At 39.2% G+C, this 19,034-nt stretch overlaps 1 protein-coding gene across 1 annotated transcript in view; it reads right to left on the bottom strand.

The window, feature by feature from the left end:
• DNAH8 (dynein axonemal heavy chain 8) overlaps window positions 1-19,034 on the bottom strand; it is a 339,355-nt gene that overhangs the window by 28,883 nt on the left and 291,438 nt on the right. The window contains exons 85-87 of the mRNA XM_011354823.2: window positions 18,342-18,458; window positions 16,469-16,570; window positions 13,954-14,114 (exon numbers count right to left, since the gene is read on the bottom strand). Of these exons, the coding sequence (XP_011353125.2) occupies window positions 13,954-14,114; window positions 16,469-16,570; window positions 18,342-18,458 (380 nt within the window). The remainder of the gene's footprint in view (window positions 1-13,953; window positions 14,115-16,468; window positions 16,571-18,341; window positions 18,459-19,034) is intronic.

Genomic DNA, 19,034 nt, shown 5'->3' with positions numbered 1-19,034 from the left:
TCTGCAAGCTTTTGGGGAAGATTCACATCCTTGCTCATTTGAGTTGTTTGCAGAATTAGCTTTCTTGCAGTTGTAGGACTGAGGGCCCCAATTCCTTTCTGGTTGTCAGGTGAGGGCTTTTCTCAGCTTTTAGAGGCCATCTGCATTCCTTGGCTCATAGCCCCCTTAAAGCCAGCAAAGGCAGGTCAAGTCCCTCTCTTTGAGTCTTTCCTCCTTTTTCTGTTTGATCTCTCTGACCCACTCTTCTGCCTCCCTCTTCCATTTTTAGGTGCTCATATGATTAAATTGGACCCACATGGATAATCTAGGATAACATCTCCATCTCAAGATCCTTAAGCTTAATAACATCTGTAAAATTCTTTTTACCACATAATGTCACTCATAGTTACAGGTTCTGGGGATTAGGATAAGGATATCTTTGGGGGTCCACTAATTTGCCTACTATAACAGCTAACAGTAGATTAATCAGTAGATTAAACAGAGCCAAAGAATTATAAAACTGGAAAATAGATCTGAAAATATTATCTAGAATGCTTCAGAGGGAAAAATAAATAGAAAATATGAAAGAGAGGTTAAGAGACATGTAGGCTAGAGTGATAAGCTCTAATATACATCTCAGAAAGGTTTCGCAAAGATAGAAGAGGGAGAATGAAAAAGAGATAATAAGTGATGAAATAATGACTGAGAATGGATGAAAGGTCTGAATCCTCAAATTCAGGAGACTCAATGCATCTTAAATAGGATAAATAAACAAACAACAAACAAACAAATAGAAATCCATATGTAGACATACCACAATGAAACTGTAGAACCAAAAATCCAAAAAAGAAAAAAAAAAACAAAAAAAAACCCACAAAAAACAAAAACAAAAACAAACAAACAAAAACCCAAAGAAATTATCTTAAAAGCATCAGAAAGAAATGACAATTAGACTGACAGCTAATCCATTAACAGCAGCAATGGAAACCGGAAGAAAGTAGAACAGTGTATTCTACCTACTAAGATAAAATAACCACAAACATAGAATTGTATTCCAATCAAAATGATCTTTCAAGAATGAGGGCAGCACGAGAGATATGAATAGACATTTCATCAAAGAAGCTATATTAATGGCCAATAATGCATAAACAGATGCTTAACCTCATTATTTATTAGGAAAATGCAGTTAAAACCACCATGAGCTATTGCTTCACACCTACAAGAATGATTATAATAAAAAATAAATAAATAACAATGGTTGGCAAGGATGTGGAGAAATTCGAACCCTCATATATCGGTGGAGGATATTGTAAAATGGTACAGCCACTTTGGAAAATAATTTGGCAGGTTCTTACAATGTTAAGGATAGATTAATCATCTGACCTAATAATTACATTCCTAGTTATTTTTCAAGAGAAATAAAAAGATATGTCTATACAAAGATTTGTACATGAATGTTCATAGAAGCATAATTCACAATAGCCAATAAGCGGCCACTACCCAAATGCCCATCAACTGGTGAATGGATAAACAAAATGTGGTCTAGTCATATGTTGGAATACTATTTGGCAATAAAAAAGCAATGAAGTGCTGATACATGCCGCAACATGTGTGAGTTTTGAAAACATTATGCTAAATGAAAGAATCTATACATAAAGACCATATAGTATGCGATTTCAGTTATAGGAAATGTCCGCAAAAGGCAAATCTATGGAGACAGAAAGTAGGCTAGTGGCAGCCTGAGGCTGAAGTGGGAATTGATTACAAATGGGCACAAGGATTCTTTCGGGGTGATTAGATTGTGCACAACTCTTTAAAGTTACTAAAATCACTGAACTGTCTGCTTAAAATGAATGAATATATGATAGGGAAAATATACTTCAATAAAGCTGTTTTTCAAAAAAAGAGGGTAAAATAAGACATTTTCAGACAAGAACAAGAGTTTACCATCAACAGACTTCACTGAAGAAAGTTCTAAAGGATACAATTCTGGAAGGAGAATAATTATTCTGATGGAAGGTCTGAGGTATAGAAAAGAATGGATCGATGTATAGGTAAACCTAAATAAATATCATGGTATAAAACAAGAATTATAGGTTTAATTGTGGGGTTAAAAAATAAAACAAGATAAAACTTAAATACTGAACTGTCAAGAGGGGGATGACTATAGTTAAAGTTATCTAAGAGATTTTGATTGAGAGGAAGGTAAAGATATTACTTCCAGGCTTAATTTAAAATGGATGTTAAAATGTTTAGGGTAACCAGTAAAAGAATAGAAACAGAGTTACACAACTTACAAATTAGCAAAGGGGAAAAATGGAGTAAGAAAAGTCAAAAAAGGAGGAAGAAGCAAAACATAAAAATAGTAGTGCCAAAAAAAGCAACATTTTATATTTATTTTTTTATATTTTATACACATATTATAAGTGCTCATACTTGTTTAATATATCTTTTTTAAAAAGACAAGTGTACAAAGATGTATGTACAAGACAATTTATGAGAGGGAAAAAAAATGGCGTAGATGATAGAGACTCTGTTCATCCCTCTGGCTACCAAATCAAAGTTGTGACGGAAACAAGGAGCAGCAGCAAGAAAAAATCGCCTGGGATCTACAGGAACAAGACATACAACTAGAGAGAATTCCAAGAAAGCACCCTGCAATGGCAGAAGGTAGGACAGGGCGAGGACTCGGGGTGACCCGGTCTTGGGCAGCTGAGTGAGACGGAGGCTGCGGCAGCGGCAGATGCCTCTTAAAGGGGCTGTGTCCGCGAGTGGATTTTCTGCAGCAATGGACCTACTCGCTCTGAGCACTAGTGCCGATTCTGCTGCATGCAAGGGGCACCAAGGACTTACAGGGAGACATTGTTGGAATGAAGGCTGAAGCGAGACTCGCTGGGTACAGAACAGAAGTGCTGGTGGTACCCATTGTTCCCTATTGAGCCCTCCCCCCACTTCCAGTGCCCCAGACACAGCCACTATAGCCGTGAAGTCATCAGACTGGATAACAGAGGTTGATCCGCCCAGAGGATTCCCTGAAACCCTGCCTCCCCCAACTCCTAGCCCCACCCAAGCCACATCCAGGTATAACCTCAGCGAGTCAGGTGCTCCTTGCTGAGCAGTGCCTAGACTCACACTGGAGGCAGCTGGCCTCAGTTTCTCTTGTAGCCTTTTGAGGCAACTATAAGCACAGCACCTGTGGATTGCTTGCTGAATCTAGACAGGTGGCCCAGGAGGGGTAGAGGCTTGGGCTAAATTTGGCCTGCAGCTGAACCCCTCTCAAGACTATGCCTCTGGACACCTACTTCACAAATCCACACTAATAAGACCAGGAGACTTAGAAGCTTTGCTTAGTACATAGATACAGACACAGAAAGGCAGCCAAAATGGGAAGACAAAGAAGCAGAAACCACATGACAGAACAGAACAGAGATCCAGATATAATGGAGTCAAGATGCAGAGTTCAAAACACTGGTTATAAAGAGGCTCAATGATCTTTTGGGAACTATAGAGAACTCCGAAAAAGAGATAAAAATGGAGATGGAGATTATAAGAGGGAACTGAAATGGAGAACACATTATCTGAGATGAGAAGTATATTAAATGGAATAAACAAAGGAATAAACAAAGTGAATAAAGAACAGGATCAAATGCCCTATCTAGAGGACCGGAAAGCCAACCAAGACACTCAAACAGAATGGCAAGAAAAAAGAGGCCAAGATTATAAAGATGATTTAAGGAGGATATGAGACACTATTAAGGCTCCAAATATTTGTCTGATCAGCGTAACAGAAGAAAAATCAAGATGTTGAACTGCTGTTTGAAGAAATAATGATGGAAAACTTCCCTAACCTGGTGAAGGAAATGGACATAAAACCCCAGGAAGCTCAGAGGATTCCAAAAATTAGGGATCCAAAGAGGCCCACACCAAGACACATCATAATTAAAATGCCAAAGGTTAAATACAAAGAAAGAATATTAAAAGCAGCAAGAGAAAAACAAATAATTACATATAAGGGAAAACCCATAAGATTGACAGTTGATTTCTCAAAAGAAATTACACAGGACAGAAGGGCTTGGCAAAAAATATTCGACAGGACGAAGACCCAGGATATACAACCAAGAATAATTTATCCAGCAAAGCTATCATTTAGAGTTGAAGGACAGATAAAAAGCTTCTCAGTCAAAAATAAGCTAAAGGAATTTATCACCACCAAGCCAGTATTACAGGAAATGTTACAGGAGGGACTTCTTTAAGAAGAAAAACATGTATCAAAAACAGGAATAAAGAACGGTAACAACTACATTCCTATCAATAAGTATTTTAAATTGAAAAGAATTAAGTGCTCTAACCAAAAGAGAGAGTGGTTGAAAGGATAAGAAAACATGACCCCTACATATGAAAAGGAAGGGGATGGAAAAAGATATTGCTTTGATGGACCTGGAAGGTAATTAAGTCAGACAGAGAAAGATAAACTCTATATGATTTCACTTACATGTGGAATCTAAGGAATCAAAAGAACAAACTAATCAAAAACAGACTCACAAATATAGAGGACAATTTGGTGTCGGACAGACGGGAGGGGGGTTTGGGGGGGCTGGGAGAATGGGGTGAAGGGCTAAAGAAGTACAAATTAGTGGATGGTCATGGGGATGGGGAGCACGGCATAGGGAATGCAGTTAGCATTAATACGTTGGCTAGGTGAGGGTCAGGGAATAGAGGGTGCAATTAGGGGGGTCATTTTATGAACTATATAGATGTCTAACCAATGTACTGTATAGTTGAAACTAAATTTTAAAAAAAGTAACAGTTCATGTAAGTTTAATAAATATTTATTTCAAATCTAAAAAAAAGGAAAAAAAAGACAATTTGTAATAGTATTTATAATAACCCCCGGTAAAGCTCTATAAAAATCTATACGGCCAGTAAAAATGGTGATGTAGCTCTATATTTATTGATAAGATAAGGTTATTGAATTGAGATTTTTGACTAAAGTAGCATGATACAAAAAAAAAAACAGGTATTGTATGATCTAATTTTTTGTTGATAATGCTGTGCATTTAGGCATAGCAAAAACCTAAAACTGTATTTTGATAGTGGGTTTTTTGCATGATGTTTTGCTTCAATTATTATTTTCTATTTTCTGTCTTGCTTATTTTTCTCAATGAGAAAGTATGATTTTTATAATAAAGAGGACTAAAACCATTTACATTTTGAAAAATAAGGGGGGGAAAAAATAATCCCCCAGAAGTGAAGCCCACAACAAGTGTCAAGAACTCAACAGAGATGAATTAGTGACAGATGTTTCGAGTTCATTGAAATTCATCTTACAAATTCCTACTAATCTTTATGCCCTGCCAGAAAGGTCCCCTACACCTCCCCTTCCACCTTTTTCTCACAGCATATGGAATGAGAGAATCGTACCTCTCTCTCTTCATCCGTAAGTGTGCATTAAACAACCTTTTGTGGAAATGACCCCACTAACTGGCAGAATCCCAAGGAGCTACTGCTAAAGTTATCTAGGCTTCTTTGCTCATAAAAAAGCTGCATTTTGTGCAAACCAGAAAGGAGGGATCCTATTCAGCTGACCTTTGATTCATTAAGGAAATCAGCTGAAGAGTGGAGGAGATGCTTCCATCCTCAGCATTTTTATTCGATTATCAGGTAGAATACCACATCCGGACCCAAACCCACACGTGCAAACAACGGCATCTTTTCCAAAGATGCACCCACCATCACACTGGACTTTCAGTCGGATGATGTACGGTGACTATGAGGGTCCTGTGTCAGACCTAGTAAATGCTTGTAACCCGAATAGAGCTGGAGAAGTGATGCCCAACATTACCTCTGAACATAAGAATTTCACAAAAAAAAAGGCTAGTAAGGTAAAAACTGATTTTTAATAAATTAAAATTGATTTTGTATAATTTTATATAAAATTTTAGCTTATTCTTTTTATTAATTTTTTGGTGAGCAACTTCTAGTCAGATGTTGGTGTTTTAAAATACCTTGAAGGACATTTATTTAAAAAGTTGAAAGATGAGTATATCAAACACATGCACAATCGAACATATGAACAGAGAACAAAACATTCTAGTATAATGGCATAAAAGGCACTAGCAATTCATTACTGATTTTTGAAGTATGGCACTATTGCAGTTTTTAAAAGTCATATAAAGTATAAGAAAAATACAAATAATTCTAAGGCGGGGGGGGAATCTTATGGATACAACTGACATGGCAGCAAAATGAAGTTATTAAAAGTCAAGGATCCACATGTTATTATGTAACAGAAATTTATTCAGAAACTTAAATGTGTATGTGACTCATATTACTCCATAATCTCATTCTAGCATTATACTCTAGCATACAGTAAAGACAGAATATGTGGGTGAACCGCTATCTTAGGGAAGGTGTAGGTGTCACCACTGCTGACGTCGTACGGGTATTGTTAAATCTCCGACTTTATTATGAATTCCATGTATCCACATTTCCACTGGCTCCTAAGAGCTCCGTTTCTTTAATCAAACAAATCCCAAGCCTAACTTGCTGTTTTAATCCTCCCCTTTTCCTCACCCGAACTGCTCTTTGTCCCATCTCCTTCAGTGTCTTCCCTCAGCTGCCCAAACTATAAACTTCAGAGATGGCCTCCTCCTTGATGTCACTCTCCAGCTCTCCTTGGTCTCCAAGCCCTATTTCCAAATCGCATCTAGAAATTTCCAGCATCTTCATCCTCACTGCCATTAGATCTGCCCCAAGCCCTTTCACATGATGCCCCAAATCTTGAAAGTCCAGTTTCTGCCTTGGCAGCAGCATCACAGTTAAGTTACTTTTTTCTTCAAGTCCCTCTCTGACCAGGCTCTGAGTATATTGGACTTGGTCCCCCAAACACACCACACACTTTTATATCTCCGTGCCCTGTCTTGGATCCCTTCTTGTATGTGCCCTAATCTGTGTCTTATTGATTTTTTTTCATCATTCCAAAGTGTCTTATTATATATTTTCAACTGTATATATTTAAGGTGTACAACTTGATGGTTTGATATACATATACATCCTTACTACTCATTATCTTCCTCTTTCCTTGCATTCTGTCCTTCTGGCCCCCTCCCAGTGCATAACTTCCTCCCCAACCCCTTTCTAACCTGAGATTTCCTGCACATCCATTAAGGCACAACTCGGAGGTGGCCTCTTCCAACAGCTTACTTTGATCCCTAAGTTGGAATTTATTGCAGAAAAGGAGGGGTTACCTTTGTTCTCATAGCAATGTGCATATGTGTGCCCTGATTTTAGAGTTTACCATATTGTGTTACATAACTACTTGCCATCCATTGCTTTCCTCTAAAACATGACGAACTCCGAGGGCAAGAACAACATATCATTAATCCCCAAGCTGGCTAGAAAGTAAATTCTTAATAAATATTTACTTGTTGAATTGAAATCCATTGGCTTGAATTTTATTAAACCTCGAATATAAAGAACAATTCTCCAATATTTAAAGAGCATGAAAATTTAATTGTTTTTTTCTTCTTATGGTATAAGTACTTTATCATTACTATTTGTCTATCTTTAAAGGTTAAAGAGAAGGAAACCACAGTAAATTTCCATTCATACTAAAAATCAGAGTTCATTCTTCCTCCCTGTTCTAATTACACATAAAAAGGGGAAAGACCCCATATCTGGGATTCTCAGGCGCTCTCTTGGCTCACCTCCAGCTAGAATTCTCTTTGGAAACGCTCTGCACCAGTGGCTGGTTGCCAACAGCACACACTGCTGCAGACATCACCATCGTGCCCTTGGCTGGCACTGGCCACATTCACCAGCACCTCGGGGAGGGGCCAGTGGAGATGATGCTGCTGCTGCCAGATCTTACCTAAGAAATCACTCTCACAGTGGGTCATTTATTATTTACGAGGTGATCTGAAAACAGTCCTTGAGACATGGATGTAGAGAAGAATCCCTAAAAAGCTGACCCATTTTACACAAGAGCTGGACGAACTCTCCAGATCACCTCCCCACCCCACATTAGACACAGAATGTCAGGTTTGTACAACTTACATGTCTTTTTCCACGATGTGATTTTATATTTGCAAAGACAGAAAAGGCAGAAGCCTATTTAAGCTAACTATAATGAAGATCTGCAAACGTTTCTAGATGCCTCAAAACCCAAGGGCTTTCAGAGAAACGGTTCCCATAAATAAATGTTCTGAGATGAGGAATGAGAACTACAATAATCCATTAGCTTTGGTCCTGAGTTAATTTTGGAAGAAATTTCTCCTTGGACTGAATGTGGGAAGGTCATCTTGGTCTTGTAGCCTGATGGTTGTGGGGAGCTGTCTAGGTCACCTCTGTTGGGTGGTCATGGATAATATAAATGCAAAACAATTGAAAAACAGAACTGTCTAGAAAATAAATAACTAACCATCTAATGATCTATTAGTGCACTATCATATCCAAATTAGCCCAGATTTATATACATCTTTGCACATGAACATACTTTTTTTTAAAAAAATCTGAAACTCTAATGGGTGAGCTAACACTAAAAGGAATACAATTAAATTTAAACTGCATAGAAATGAATATGAAAGTTGTAATAAGACTTTTGATAAATTTCAGAAGGTAGAAAAATATGCATAACCGCTAATGAGAAAAGGAGTGAAAAATAAATAACTGTTTTTGACATTGAGATAGTTGAATATGCAATGTCCTTGGGACCTTGTAAATCTAGACAGTAAAATGTGATTATGCTATGCATTTTTATGATTCCTGTCGCCAAGGTACCTAAGCTCTTGGGAGAGATTTTACTTATTTTAAAGCATTTATTCAGCTTGATTCACACCCCTGTGCTTCAGGGATTCTGCATTCTTAAGCGAGAGAGAGACTTATACATTCCCCTTTCCCAAACCTCCCTCTGCTCTCAGGTTTGTGGATGCTAACGTCAGAGTGCAGATTCTGATAAGCGAGGACACAGATTACAGCTCCTGAGCCTATCTGGAACCAAGAGTGCTGTCGAATGACGCAGACAGTCAGATAAATTAATAAGGATTCCTCTAGCTGGGGACATTCACATAGATTTAGCCAGCGTATCTCAGAGGGTCACCCCCTCTCGTGTCTTCAACTGCTATCTGCACACATGCACTCAAATCTCTCACCTGGGCTCCAGTCCACGTTTCTCACCCCACTCAGATACATCCCTCTGTCTTTCCTTACTCAACACACTCCTAGACAGGACTCTAACTCCTCCTCAAACACACTCCTGTTCCCAATTCCTCCACAATCCTAGCTCCCAGATCAGAAATAACATGGAAATCTTTCATTACTTCCTTCATTTCACACGGAACTTGGAGAGTTACATCTTGCTGGAGTGGGAAGGGTGTATGTATACTTGAGAGAAAGAGACTGGGGTAGGTTTTAGCTGGTAAGCTGCGTTTGTTATTGCTTAGTGCCTCCTGGCGGCTGGTGAGGCAACAGCGAGGGATTGGAGTACAGCAGTCCAAGAAGGCTCGATTGCCAGGAAGAGTGAAGCTAGGATTCCAGTTGCCAGGTATTTCAGAGCCCAGAGGAAAGAAGAATCAAACCTAGGACAAAGCTCACCCAGAGGCGGAGGAAATGACCAAGCGTGGAGCTGCAGAACAGAGCCTACTGCCTGAGCAGGAACCAGAAAGGGGCCAAGGTCTCTGGGAAGATGAGAGCAGGAGTGAATGGGAAAGAGCCTATGACAGACCAAGTGGGAAGAATGAAGAGAGAGCAGGAGGGGCGAGCCGCAGGTCTTTCAGGCCGGCTAGTTAGCTGTCTCTAAGAGAAATAATCCTCCATTTGAGGCAAAGGTCCAGTACTTTTTACTTGGTCTCACTCAGTGTGATAAGAGATTGCAAGATCTTGACACTCTGTTTTGAGAAAAGACAGTTTACGGCATCTATAGCAAGCCTGCTGGCGATGGCCTATAAGCCTGTGGACAGAGTTGTAAAGAAAGATTTGCCAAAAGACGAAGAAGGTCGGCTGTGCCCTCTCTACCCAGCAGGTAGCAGTAATGAATAAATGAAAACTGTAGAAGGTTCTCAGCCATAGCTCTAATTCATTAAATTTTATCAGTTCTCTCTTGGGATTTGTCCTGCAGCTTCACTCATCATCCTTAATCTCGGCCTGGATCACTACACACAGTCTCCACGATGGTCTATTAGTCCAAGTAGCCCTCAAATGTAGGAAAATGGGCTCAATTTCACTCAAAATAAGAGAAAAAAAATTTAAACTATGCTAAGATTCCATTTCTCACTTGTCATACTGCGGAAAATTTTAAACTTCACCAATACTCTGTTGATGAAACTGTGAAGAAACAGGCACTTTCACGTTGTTGTCGAGTGCAAAATAGCACAGGCGATGTAAGGGAATTTGACAATATCCAATAATCCTTGATCACTTAGCAATCCCACTCATAGCAATTTACCCTGAAAATACATCTCCAACAATATGAGAAACCGTAAGCATGAGGTTATTAATTGAGGAATTATTTGGGAAACCAAAAGTATTGGAAACAACCCTCAATGCGCGTCCACAAAAAAATGGATAAATAAACTATGATACATATAAACAATGGAGGAATATGCTGCTGTAAAAAAAAAAGAAGAAGATATCTATGAATTATAGGTTACACTGTTAAGGGAAAGAGGCAAGACACACACACACACACACACATATAGTATGGCAACTTTGTATTTGAAAGAAAGGTAATAAGAAAATATATGTATATATGTATGTATGTATGAGCAAAAAGAAACAGGGAAGCTAAACCAGAAACCAATGCATTCGGTTGCCCATAAAGAAAGGGGAAAATGGGTTGGAAAAGAAATATCTCTAAGAACACTTTATACTTAGCTGTGACTTTTGAGCTCTATTTAAAACAATCAACGAATATGGGGAAAAAAACTAAAATGTAATACAAATAGAAATGAATGTGCCTGTGTGTCAGGTGATGGCACAACCACACAGAAAAAAAAATCAGGGTGACTTTTGAACATAGCCCTCCTTGCACCCTCAGTGGGATCTATTCTAAGGGCAAAAAGAACAGCAAAGAAATCTTGACCTAACTTACTACACTTGTGGGTAGTGATATCAGTGGAGTTATTTGGAGCAAGTGAGTGAATATACTGAAGTTTCTGGGAACTGGAATTCTCAATATGGGAGAAAGAGATGTCAATATGCAATGAGGGAAGACAAGGAAGAGGCCTGAGGTGTATAATTTGAATTGGAGTTATTAGTATTAGCTTATAATGTTTTTAAAAAATACATATTTCCTAGCTCTGTCCACTGAGAGGGCCACGAGCACACACACACGTGCGCACGCACACACACACACACACACACACTCACTCACACAGAAATAGATGTGGTTTTATATGGATATAGCTGTAGATATGCAAATATACAGAGGTACAAATATAGAAAAAAGAAAAAGCAAATAGAACAAAATGTTAACAGTCAGTGAATCTAGGTGAAGGGTATATGAGTGTTCAGTGTACTTGCAGTTTTTCTGAGGGTTTGTGATAGTTCAAAATAAAAGTTGAGGGAAAAAATACTTTGTCTCAATCACTGCCTCCCATCTGATTACATTTCAGCTGCCCTTCTTTGGACTTTTCTAGCTCTGATTTATCTCTCTTGAGAGCTGATAACCAAAACTGCCTGTGGTAATCCAGACGTAGGCGTGCCATCCCGTGAATCAGGGTGAGATGGTGGTGACCCTGTTTTATATACTCTTCGGTAGGATGCGGTAGCACCGACAGGATCAGATTTCTAGGAACTGACTCTCATGACTCCTCAGGCTCTTACCAAGGATGGAGTCAAAGTTCAGAGCCCTCATACGTGAACCACTTCAACTGCTAATTTATAAGGGACATTAAAACTTGTTGGCTATTTTTCTGCCCACTCACACATATGAACTCATGAGATCTTTCTATAGACTATCTCCAGGCATTAGATTCTTCACAATGTAGAAGTTAGTATCACTGACGCAATCAACAACTATTCCCCGAGCATCGGGCACTGGTTAGCACTGAAGGAACAGTAGTGAAAATAGACCAAAGTTTCAACATAATAGAGTTTGTGTTCAGGGATGGCGGATAGATGAGAGCAAATGAGTAAGTAAATACAGAGTATTTGAGTTGGTGATAAAATCTACAGAACAAAGCAGGCAAGAAGGACAAAGACTGAGGTGGCAGTTAGGGAGTGGTTTGCCAGTTTTTAAATAGGACAGCCAGGGAAGGCTTCTTTGCAAAGGTGACATTTAAGCAAACACTGGAGAGATGAAAAGGTAAGCCACAGTGATATCTGGGGGGAAGGACTTGCCCGGAAGTGCAAGTATCCTGTGGTGGGAGGCATCTGGGCTGTCTGAAAAACAGTAAGCTAGCAGGAGCTAGAGCTAGGTGGCCACAAGTAAGGGAGAAGGCAGAAGGAGACCAGGCTGAGAGGTGGGAGCAGATGGAATTATTTGGCCTTGTAGGTCACCTCTAGGTCACTCTTGGCCTTTGACCTTGACTTGAAGTGAGACAGAAGCCTTGGGAGGGTTCTGGGCAGAGGAGTGATGTGATCTGTCTCACATTTTTAAAGTCTTCACTAAAGCAAAACTATTTCTCTGTGTTTTCTCTTTCAGATAATGTTTAAGTTGATTCTCAAATGGGTCCCTGAGGAAGCCTTTTTATTTCTTCACTTTTTTCCTGTCTCCAGCTAATATGACAGCCATTATTCTTCAAATAACAGCTAGAGCGACCACCAAAGAGCCATCATAATTCTGTCATGGGGTCTGAAAGGAGTATTAGCCATTGGGGGGTCTCTGGACTCACACCCACATCTTCGAAGATGTAAATAACATGAGATTAGAGGAAATGGAGAAGTTAGAATCAATGTGGGTGACAAAGAGCCCAAGAAGCCAAGACTTATGCAAGGGTCAAGATGCATGCTCAGGGGTGGAGAGACAATACGATGGGAGCACACTGGGACTCTGGAGCTGCCTAGCAGGGTAGAGAACCAGATGAGAATATCCAATGCCCCATCACAGAGTTGTTAAAATTGTAACAGCAGGTGAGTAATTGGGAGAGGCATGCCACAGTCCTCATTACAGCTTAGAATCTGCCAGAGGAGTCTTGGTTTCTTTCCATTCCCTGAAACTACTCTCCTGGGCATAAACTTTGTGGTGTTTTGTCAGTGGGCCAGAGGCAATGACCATCCAGAGGAGAATCTGAGCTGGGCCTTCTTGGAGCCCTCTCTGTGGAGCTAGGTGGTCCTATTCTCAGGTGGGGGCCTGTAGAGAGATGAAAGGTAAGACCTCATCCAAAGGAAGGGTCCTAGAAGGGGCTTGGGACCTGCACACATTTCTTGTCTCTTCACTCATTGCCTCTTACCTCACGCTGAGCTGTGACTCCCCCCACCCCCATCCCAGCCTTTCCTCCCAGACTCTGCGTCTGTGCCTTGTGCTCACACTGCATTGTGCCCACCATGGGCAGTTTATGACAGAAGGCTGCAGGTAAACAAATAAGGGAGAGGGATCATGAAAGAGAGGATCAAGCAGAAATAAAATTCCTCCTCCTCCTCTCTCTACCCGTTCCTGACTTTTTAGATTCTATCTATAACTATTATTTGTAATGGATTTTTATTTTTATTTTTTTTTGAGGTAAGAGACAAAGAGCTGGGAGGTGACTGTCCTGTCAATGGAGAGCATCAGTACCAATAACGCGACAGCACAGAGGTAATCGACGCATAAATTAGAGCTTTAACGTTGTCATAAACTCCAGAGCATCAGGATTTAGTGAGGGGAGAACAGCCAAGATATGACAAAGTTGTAATGGGGAGACAGGAAGTGACATTATTTTTCACAATAAAATAAAAAGAAGGGAAAGGAGAGAGATTAAGAGAGAAAATGAAATGCACAGTCTTCCCCAAGCTGAGTTACAAATGACTCCTTCAAATTAAAAAATGCCATGAACTTACGTGATATCAGCATTAGGGTGAAGCCCAAAGACTTCGGGATTATCTAGGGAGGGCAGTGACTGGATGTATTCAAAATACTGGTCCAAGGTTTTGCACAAGGGGATTTTATATCCAGTATAAAAACAGAATGACGGTTCAAACATCTTCTCACTGAACCAGACCTATATGGGAGAGAAAATAGAAGAAATAAAATTGATAAACATCTAAATGAAAACTGCCACTGTAAAAGAGGAAGGGTCACCTTATTCCCATTTTAATAGTTTTTCATCGAGGTTGAAAGCACCTAAACAAAACCACCAGTAGAATAATTAGAACATGGATGAATAAAAAGAGAAAAGCCATAACACACAAAAAAATGAAGCCCAGGCCTCTGTTTAGCACGAAAGGAGGTATTTGCTAAGAGTGGAGAGAAGGGCTGTGGCTCACAAGGCCAGGAACACTTACAAACATCTGCCCTCCCACCCTGAGAGTGAGGGCTCCCTCTGTTAATTAAGTTCTGTCCCTGGCCACACGAAGCAAATGTATCCAATCATCTTATTGTTTGCCTTAAGGACAGCCTTTTCTCATTCCATATGAACTGATTATCTGCAATGCAACAGTGAGGGAACAAACATATACTCGGTGTGAATAGGCTTATTCTGAAGAAGAAAAACAATGCGGAATGCCTATGAGCCAGATTCGAGGCAATGACTTGGGTATCTAACAGAACAATTTTCCCAGTTGGAAGAGAAATAATGGGAAGACAGGAAGAGCAAAAATGCAGGCAGGATGTCTGAATCACTCGGAGGACTCAATGTGGAAAGAGATGGGGATTGTGTCTTACTCTGGTTAATCACACTTTCTTTAGTATCTTTCCTCCATTTCCTTCTTCCAGTTCTTTTTAGGTGCAGTGATTGCTCCGAATATGAAATACCCTGTGTACCGGTTCTGTCTTTTGCTTTACACGCCACGCTTCTATCCTACTCAACTCCTGTGCACGAGGCACTGAGCTTAGAATGGGAACAGAAAACAAAGATGAGACACACACAGTCCTTTCCTCCGGGGAGCTTGTGACCCAGTAGAGGGATAAGCCAATTACATAATAGCCACAATACAAAGTACATTAAGGTAAGAGCCAGAGGAAATAAAAATAAGCGAAGTACTGAGAAGGCGTAACACAGGGAGAAAGAATAGCCAGATGGATGTTAGGTAAGGCTTCGTCTAGGAGGTGATTTTGGAGATAAATCTTGAAGGACAGGATTTTGACAGCGGAACTTGTGATTGAGGAGACCACACGAGCAAAGGCACATAGAATAACTCATGCAAAAATATGAGGCGGGTTGGGGAAATGATGATGTCTAGAGTAAATATCACGTGTTGGTAAGAGATAGGTCATGAAAGGTAAAGTGAGGTCATATTATGAATGACTATGGATGTCAGGGTGAGGACTGGTAGTAATTTAAGAAATGGGAAGCAGTTAAAAGCTATTAAAAAGAACAGTTCTGTGACCACGGTCATTCGTCAGATTACGTGTTTGGTGACATGGATAATTAGCAAGGTGAAGGCACATAAACGACAGATGACCACAGCAAGTTGTGTTGCTAGCTGACACATCATCCACCTTCCTCTACAAACAGCTTCAAGAAAAACTTGCAAGAGTAAGTACAGATTGAAATAAAAATCAGTTTTATGGTCAACCCCAGTTTACCAAGATATCCCAAAAGCTTAAGCTTTTAAATTTGTTCAGGTTTTAATTTTTCAGGTTTTAATTTTTCAGGTTTTAATTTTGTCGAGGTTTTAATTTTGTTTAGGGGGGAAAAAATCATTGAAGCAGAGAATTACCAATATAGATTCTAATACGAGGAATTCAAATGACTATAAAACACTCACATATCTGATTTTCTCTCACTTAGGCAATGTATATTGTATCTTTAACATGTAAAAATGTTAAGAAGAGTTTGAGTTTGGTTGGTTATTTTTATACTATTCATCCTTGATGTAAAAGCCATAATTGCTAAGGAATAATGTTCTCTGGAAAATGTTTACCAATGTGATATATGTGGATTTGACTGGGCACAGAGAGAAAGATGAACACTTCATCAATTTTCAATTGTCTGTCTTAATGGAAGAGATGAGAAAACTCAAATTATGTTCATTTTCCAATCACTTATTTGGGGCTTGAAAGCACTGTGCCCTCAGAGAAAGAGGCAGGAAAATTATATCCAGTGTTTTCTTTGAGGAGGGGAGGTAGGGAGAGGCCCTGGGCATGGGCAGCTCATCCATACAGAAGATTCACAGACCACTGAGGGTTGACTGCTGTTCTACTCTGGACTACAAGCAGATTGCCAGTCAATTTGGTTGGGTTTTAGTTTTAGTTTTGTTTTGTTAGCTGATTCTTTGCAGCAGCCTGGCTCTATACTTCCCCCTCCCTCTGCTTAAGTTTGGCTTACCTATCGCAAACAACAAATATTCTTGTTTAAAAGGAAAATGCAGTAAAATGGGTTTCCATGCTTTTTTCCCCCCCAAATTCACTTACTCTAGCAAAGCAATTAAGTAGACGTTTATCAAAGTCATCTGTCACTCTGCCTCCATATTGTACTTCTCCAATCATGTACCGAACTGTACTCCATGATACACCCTTTATCAAAAACAAAAAAAGAATTCTTCATTGTCAATCCAAATATTTCAGGTCCATCCTAGATGAAAGGTCTAGAAAAGGAAGCACAAAGCTAGCTGAATTTCAAACTACTCATTATGTTATATTAATAACTCTTTTGCTATTACATGGCTGGAACTGCTATGGTTTGTTCACCAAAGAAAAATCTACAACATTAACATCAGTAAATATATTGTTCACTGATTACTTAAAAAGGAGGGAAAAAAACCCTTATTTTTCACTCTGTGGATATAATCACCTATAATGCTCATTACAGTAATGCCAAGTTGTTAGAGAAGAAAAAAGTCGTGTTCAGGGAAGAAAGGAGAAAAATCAAGTAAGCAGCGTTTTAATATGCTTTTTGAGTAATGTCTTCTGAATCATTATGAGGACAACTAGAAAATTACTCATTCACAAGATTACTCTGTAGTGATATCTTTTGGTGTCTCATCCGTGAGCTACAACTACAGCAAAGTATTTATTAATTTCCATAGCAACTTTATACTAGCATTTTACATATTAATAGTTTTTTTTTTAACATTTTAATACATTTGAGGTAGGAGAAGTAACGATGCTTGATTTTTCTTTCTCTTGGTTATAATTTTACTTTTCAGTTTTGTTGCCTTTCAAAGGAACTATTTCAAGATAACTGTTATTTGTATATACCAAAACGATAATCACAGAATATGAACCCATGCGATATAATTTTTCATCAAAATGTCATACTCAACCTATTACCCCTTTGTAACTTCAAGGAAAAATAATGAGTTGATTCTAGGTTTCCCACCTGCCCACATAAAGACTCATCAGAGCTTACCCATCACCACTCTGATTCTACAGCATCTATAATTATCTTCAAGATCTACTAGGAGGAGAGAGGGAGGGAGAGACAGTAGGAAACTGGCATTTACTGAGCCCTTATTATATACTGTATACTGCACTTTCACAAATGCTAACTCATTTATTCCTTACAGAAAACATGGCCATTTTATAATTGAGGAAAAAGGCTCTGAGGGGCTCATAAACTTGCTCAAGATCATAGAGAAAACAGATTTCCGACACTTTATAACACAAAGTTGTCCTTTGTGAGAGGACAGTGGGTTTGTGTTCTTAGTTCTGTGATCTTGAGGAAGTCCCTTATTCCTTCTTAGCTATTACCTCATCAGTAAAACGGGGATAATAGTAATGTCTTCTGTATCTACCTGACAGAGTTGTGAAAATAAAAATGAAATCTTGCCTACGTGAGCACTTTAAAAAACTGTGAAGTGCTATACAATGATCAGTGACCATTATTAGAAATTGTTGCTATTTATATGCATAAGCTTAAGCATCTGTGAAGATGTGAGTTTAGGAGAAAAATAACTTTCACATGAGCGGGGGGGTTACTTTTCCTTTCTGGGGGGGCCCTGTTGGGTTGAGGAAGGAAAGTCCGATTTAAGGTATACGTTCTCTTTAAGTGACTCTTGGGTGTAACGTAAGGAAGGCTGCGGTGTTTCTCAACACACTGTTTTTTCGTTAGTGGTCTGCCTCTGTTGTGTATGTGTGTGGGACAGGGACAAGGGACACAAGTGTGAGGTAGAGAGTCCACATGCACTCCTGTGGGCGGTAGTGGTGTGAGTAGAAATGGCTGGAATGAGCGCTCCCTTTTCAGAGAGATGGGAGGACCTCGGCGGGTTCGCTGCACATCACAGATGTGTCTGTAAAACCTTGATTTAAGAACAGGAAAATAGGAAAAAGAAACAATTTCACTCACTTTTTTAATATCACATTCATCAAGATGATTCTGAATAAACTGAACACTGGCTGTAAAGTCAGCAGAATTGAATTCATAGGGAATATTCCATCCTAACGGACCAAATTTGCGTCGCTCCTTAAAAACACCAAAAAAAAGTAAGTATTGAGTAAGATTGTAAAATTGTATGCAGCCAATTCCTTTTCTTTATTATCATTAAAATATAAAGTACAGTAAAATTAAGGCATTATGTCAAAACAAGTTGAGGCCGTCAAAGAGCAGGATACAGTTCTGGATATATTAACCATTCAAAATACCATCCCGAGGCTCTATAGCCAGATAATTTACAAGAACAAACCTTCAAATACTTGCCAAATTAGAGTTATTGGGTTTTTAAAAAAAGTCTAGGTCTCCCCTGCCACTTCACCCCACAAAATGCAGTAGGTGCTCAATAAATCTGTTGAATGAATGAATTATTGTAAACTGGACTCCTGGAAGTTTCAAATGTTAAATATAAGAGTTTGAATTTTTGTTTTTCAAGTTGAATGACTGAAGCAATCAAGAACATTTAGACTCCCTGCTAGTTTCACTTTGTAATCTTGCAATTTCAGATTTTGAAAATTATTTCTATTGTAAAACACGACACATCTGTCTCAAAATTTTCACATTGCCCTCAATTTGTACTCTCCTGTGAAACACTGGCTAGCTGTTTCA

The sequence above is a fragment of the Pteropus vampyrus genome, unplaced genomic scaffold, assembly GCF_000151845.1.
Source record: "Pteropus vampyrus isolate Shadow unplaced genomic scaffold, Pvam_2.0 Scaffold18, whole genome shotgun sequence".
In the NCBI taxonomy this organism is placed as follows: Eukaryota; Metazoa; Chordata; class Mammalia; order Chiroptera; family Pteropodidae; genus Pteropus; species Pteropus vampyrus.
Note: the sequence above shows the minus strand (reverse complement) of the source record. Positions and strands in the feature narration are given on the sequence as shown.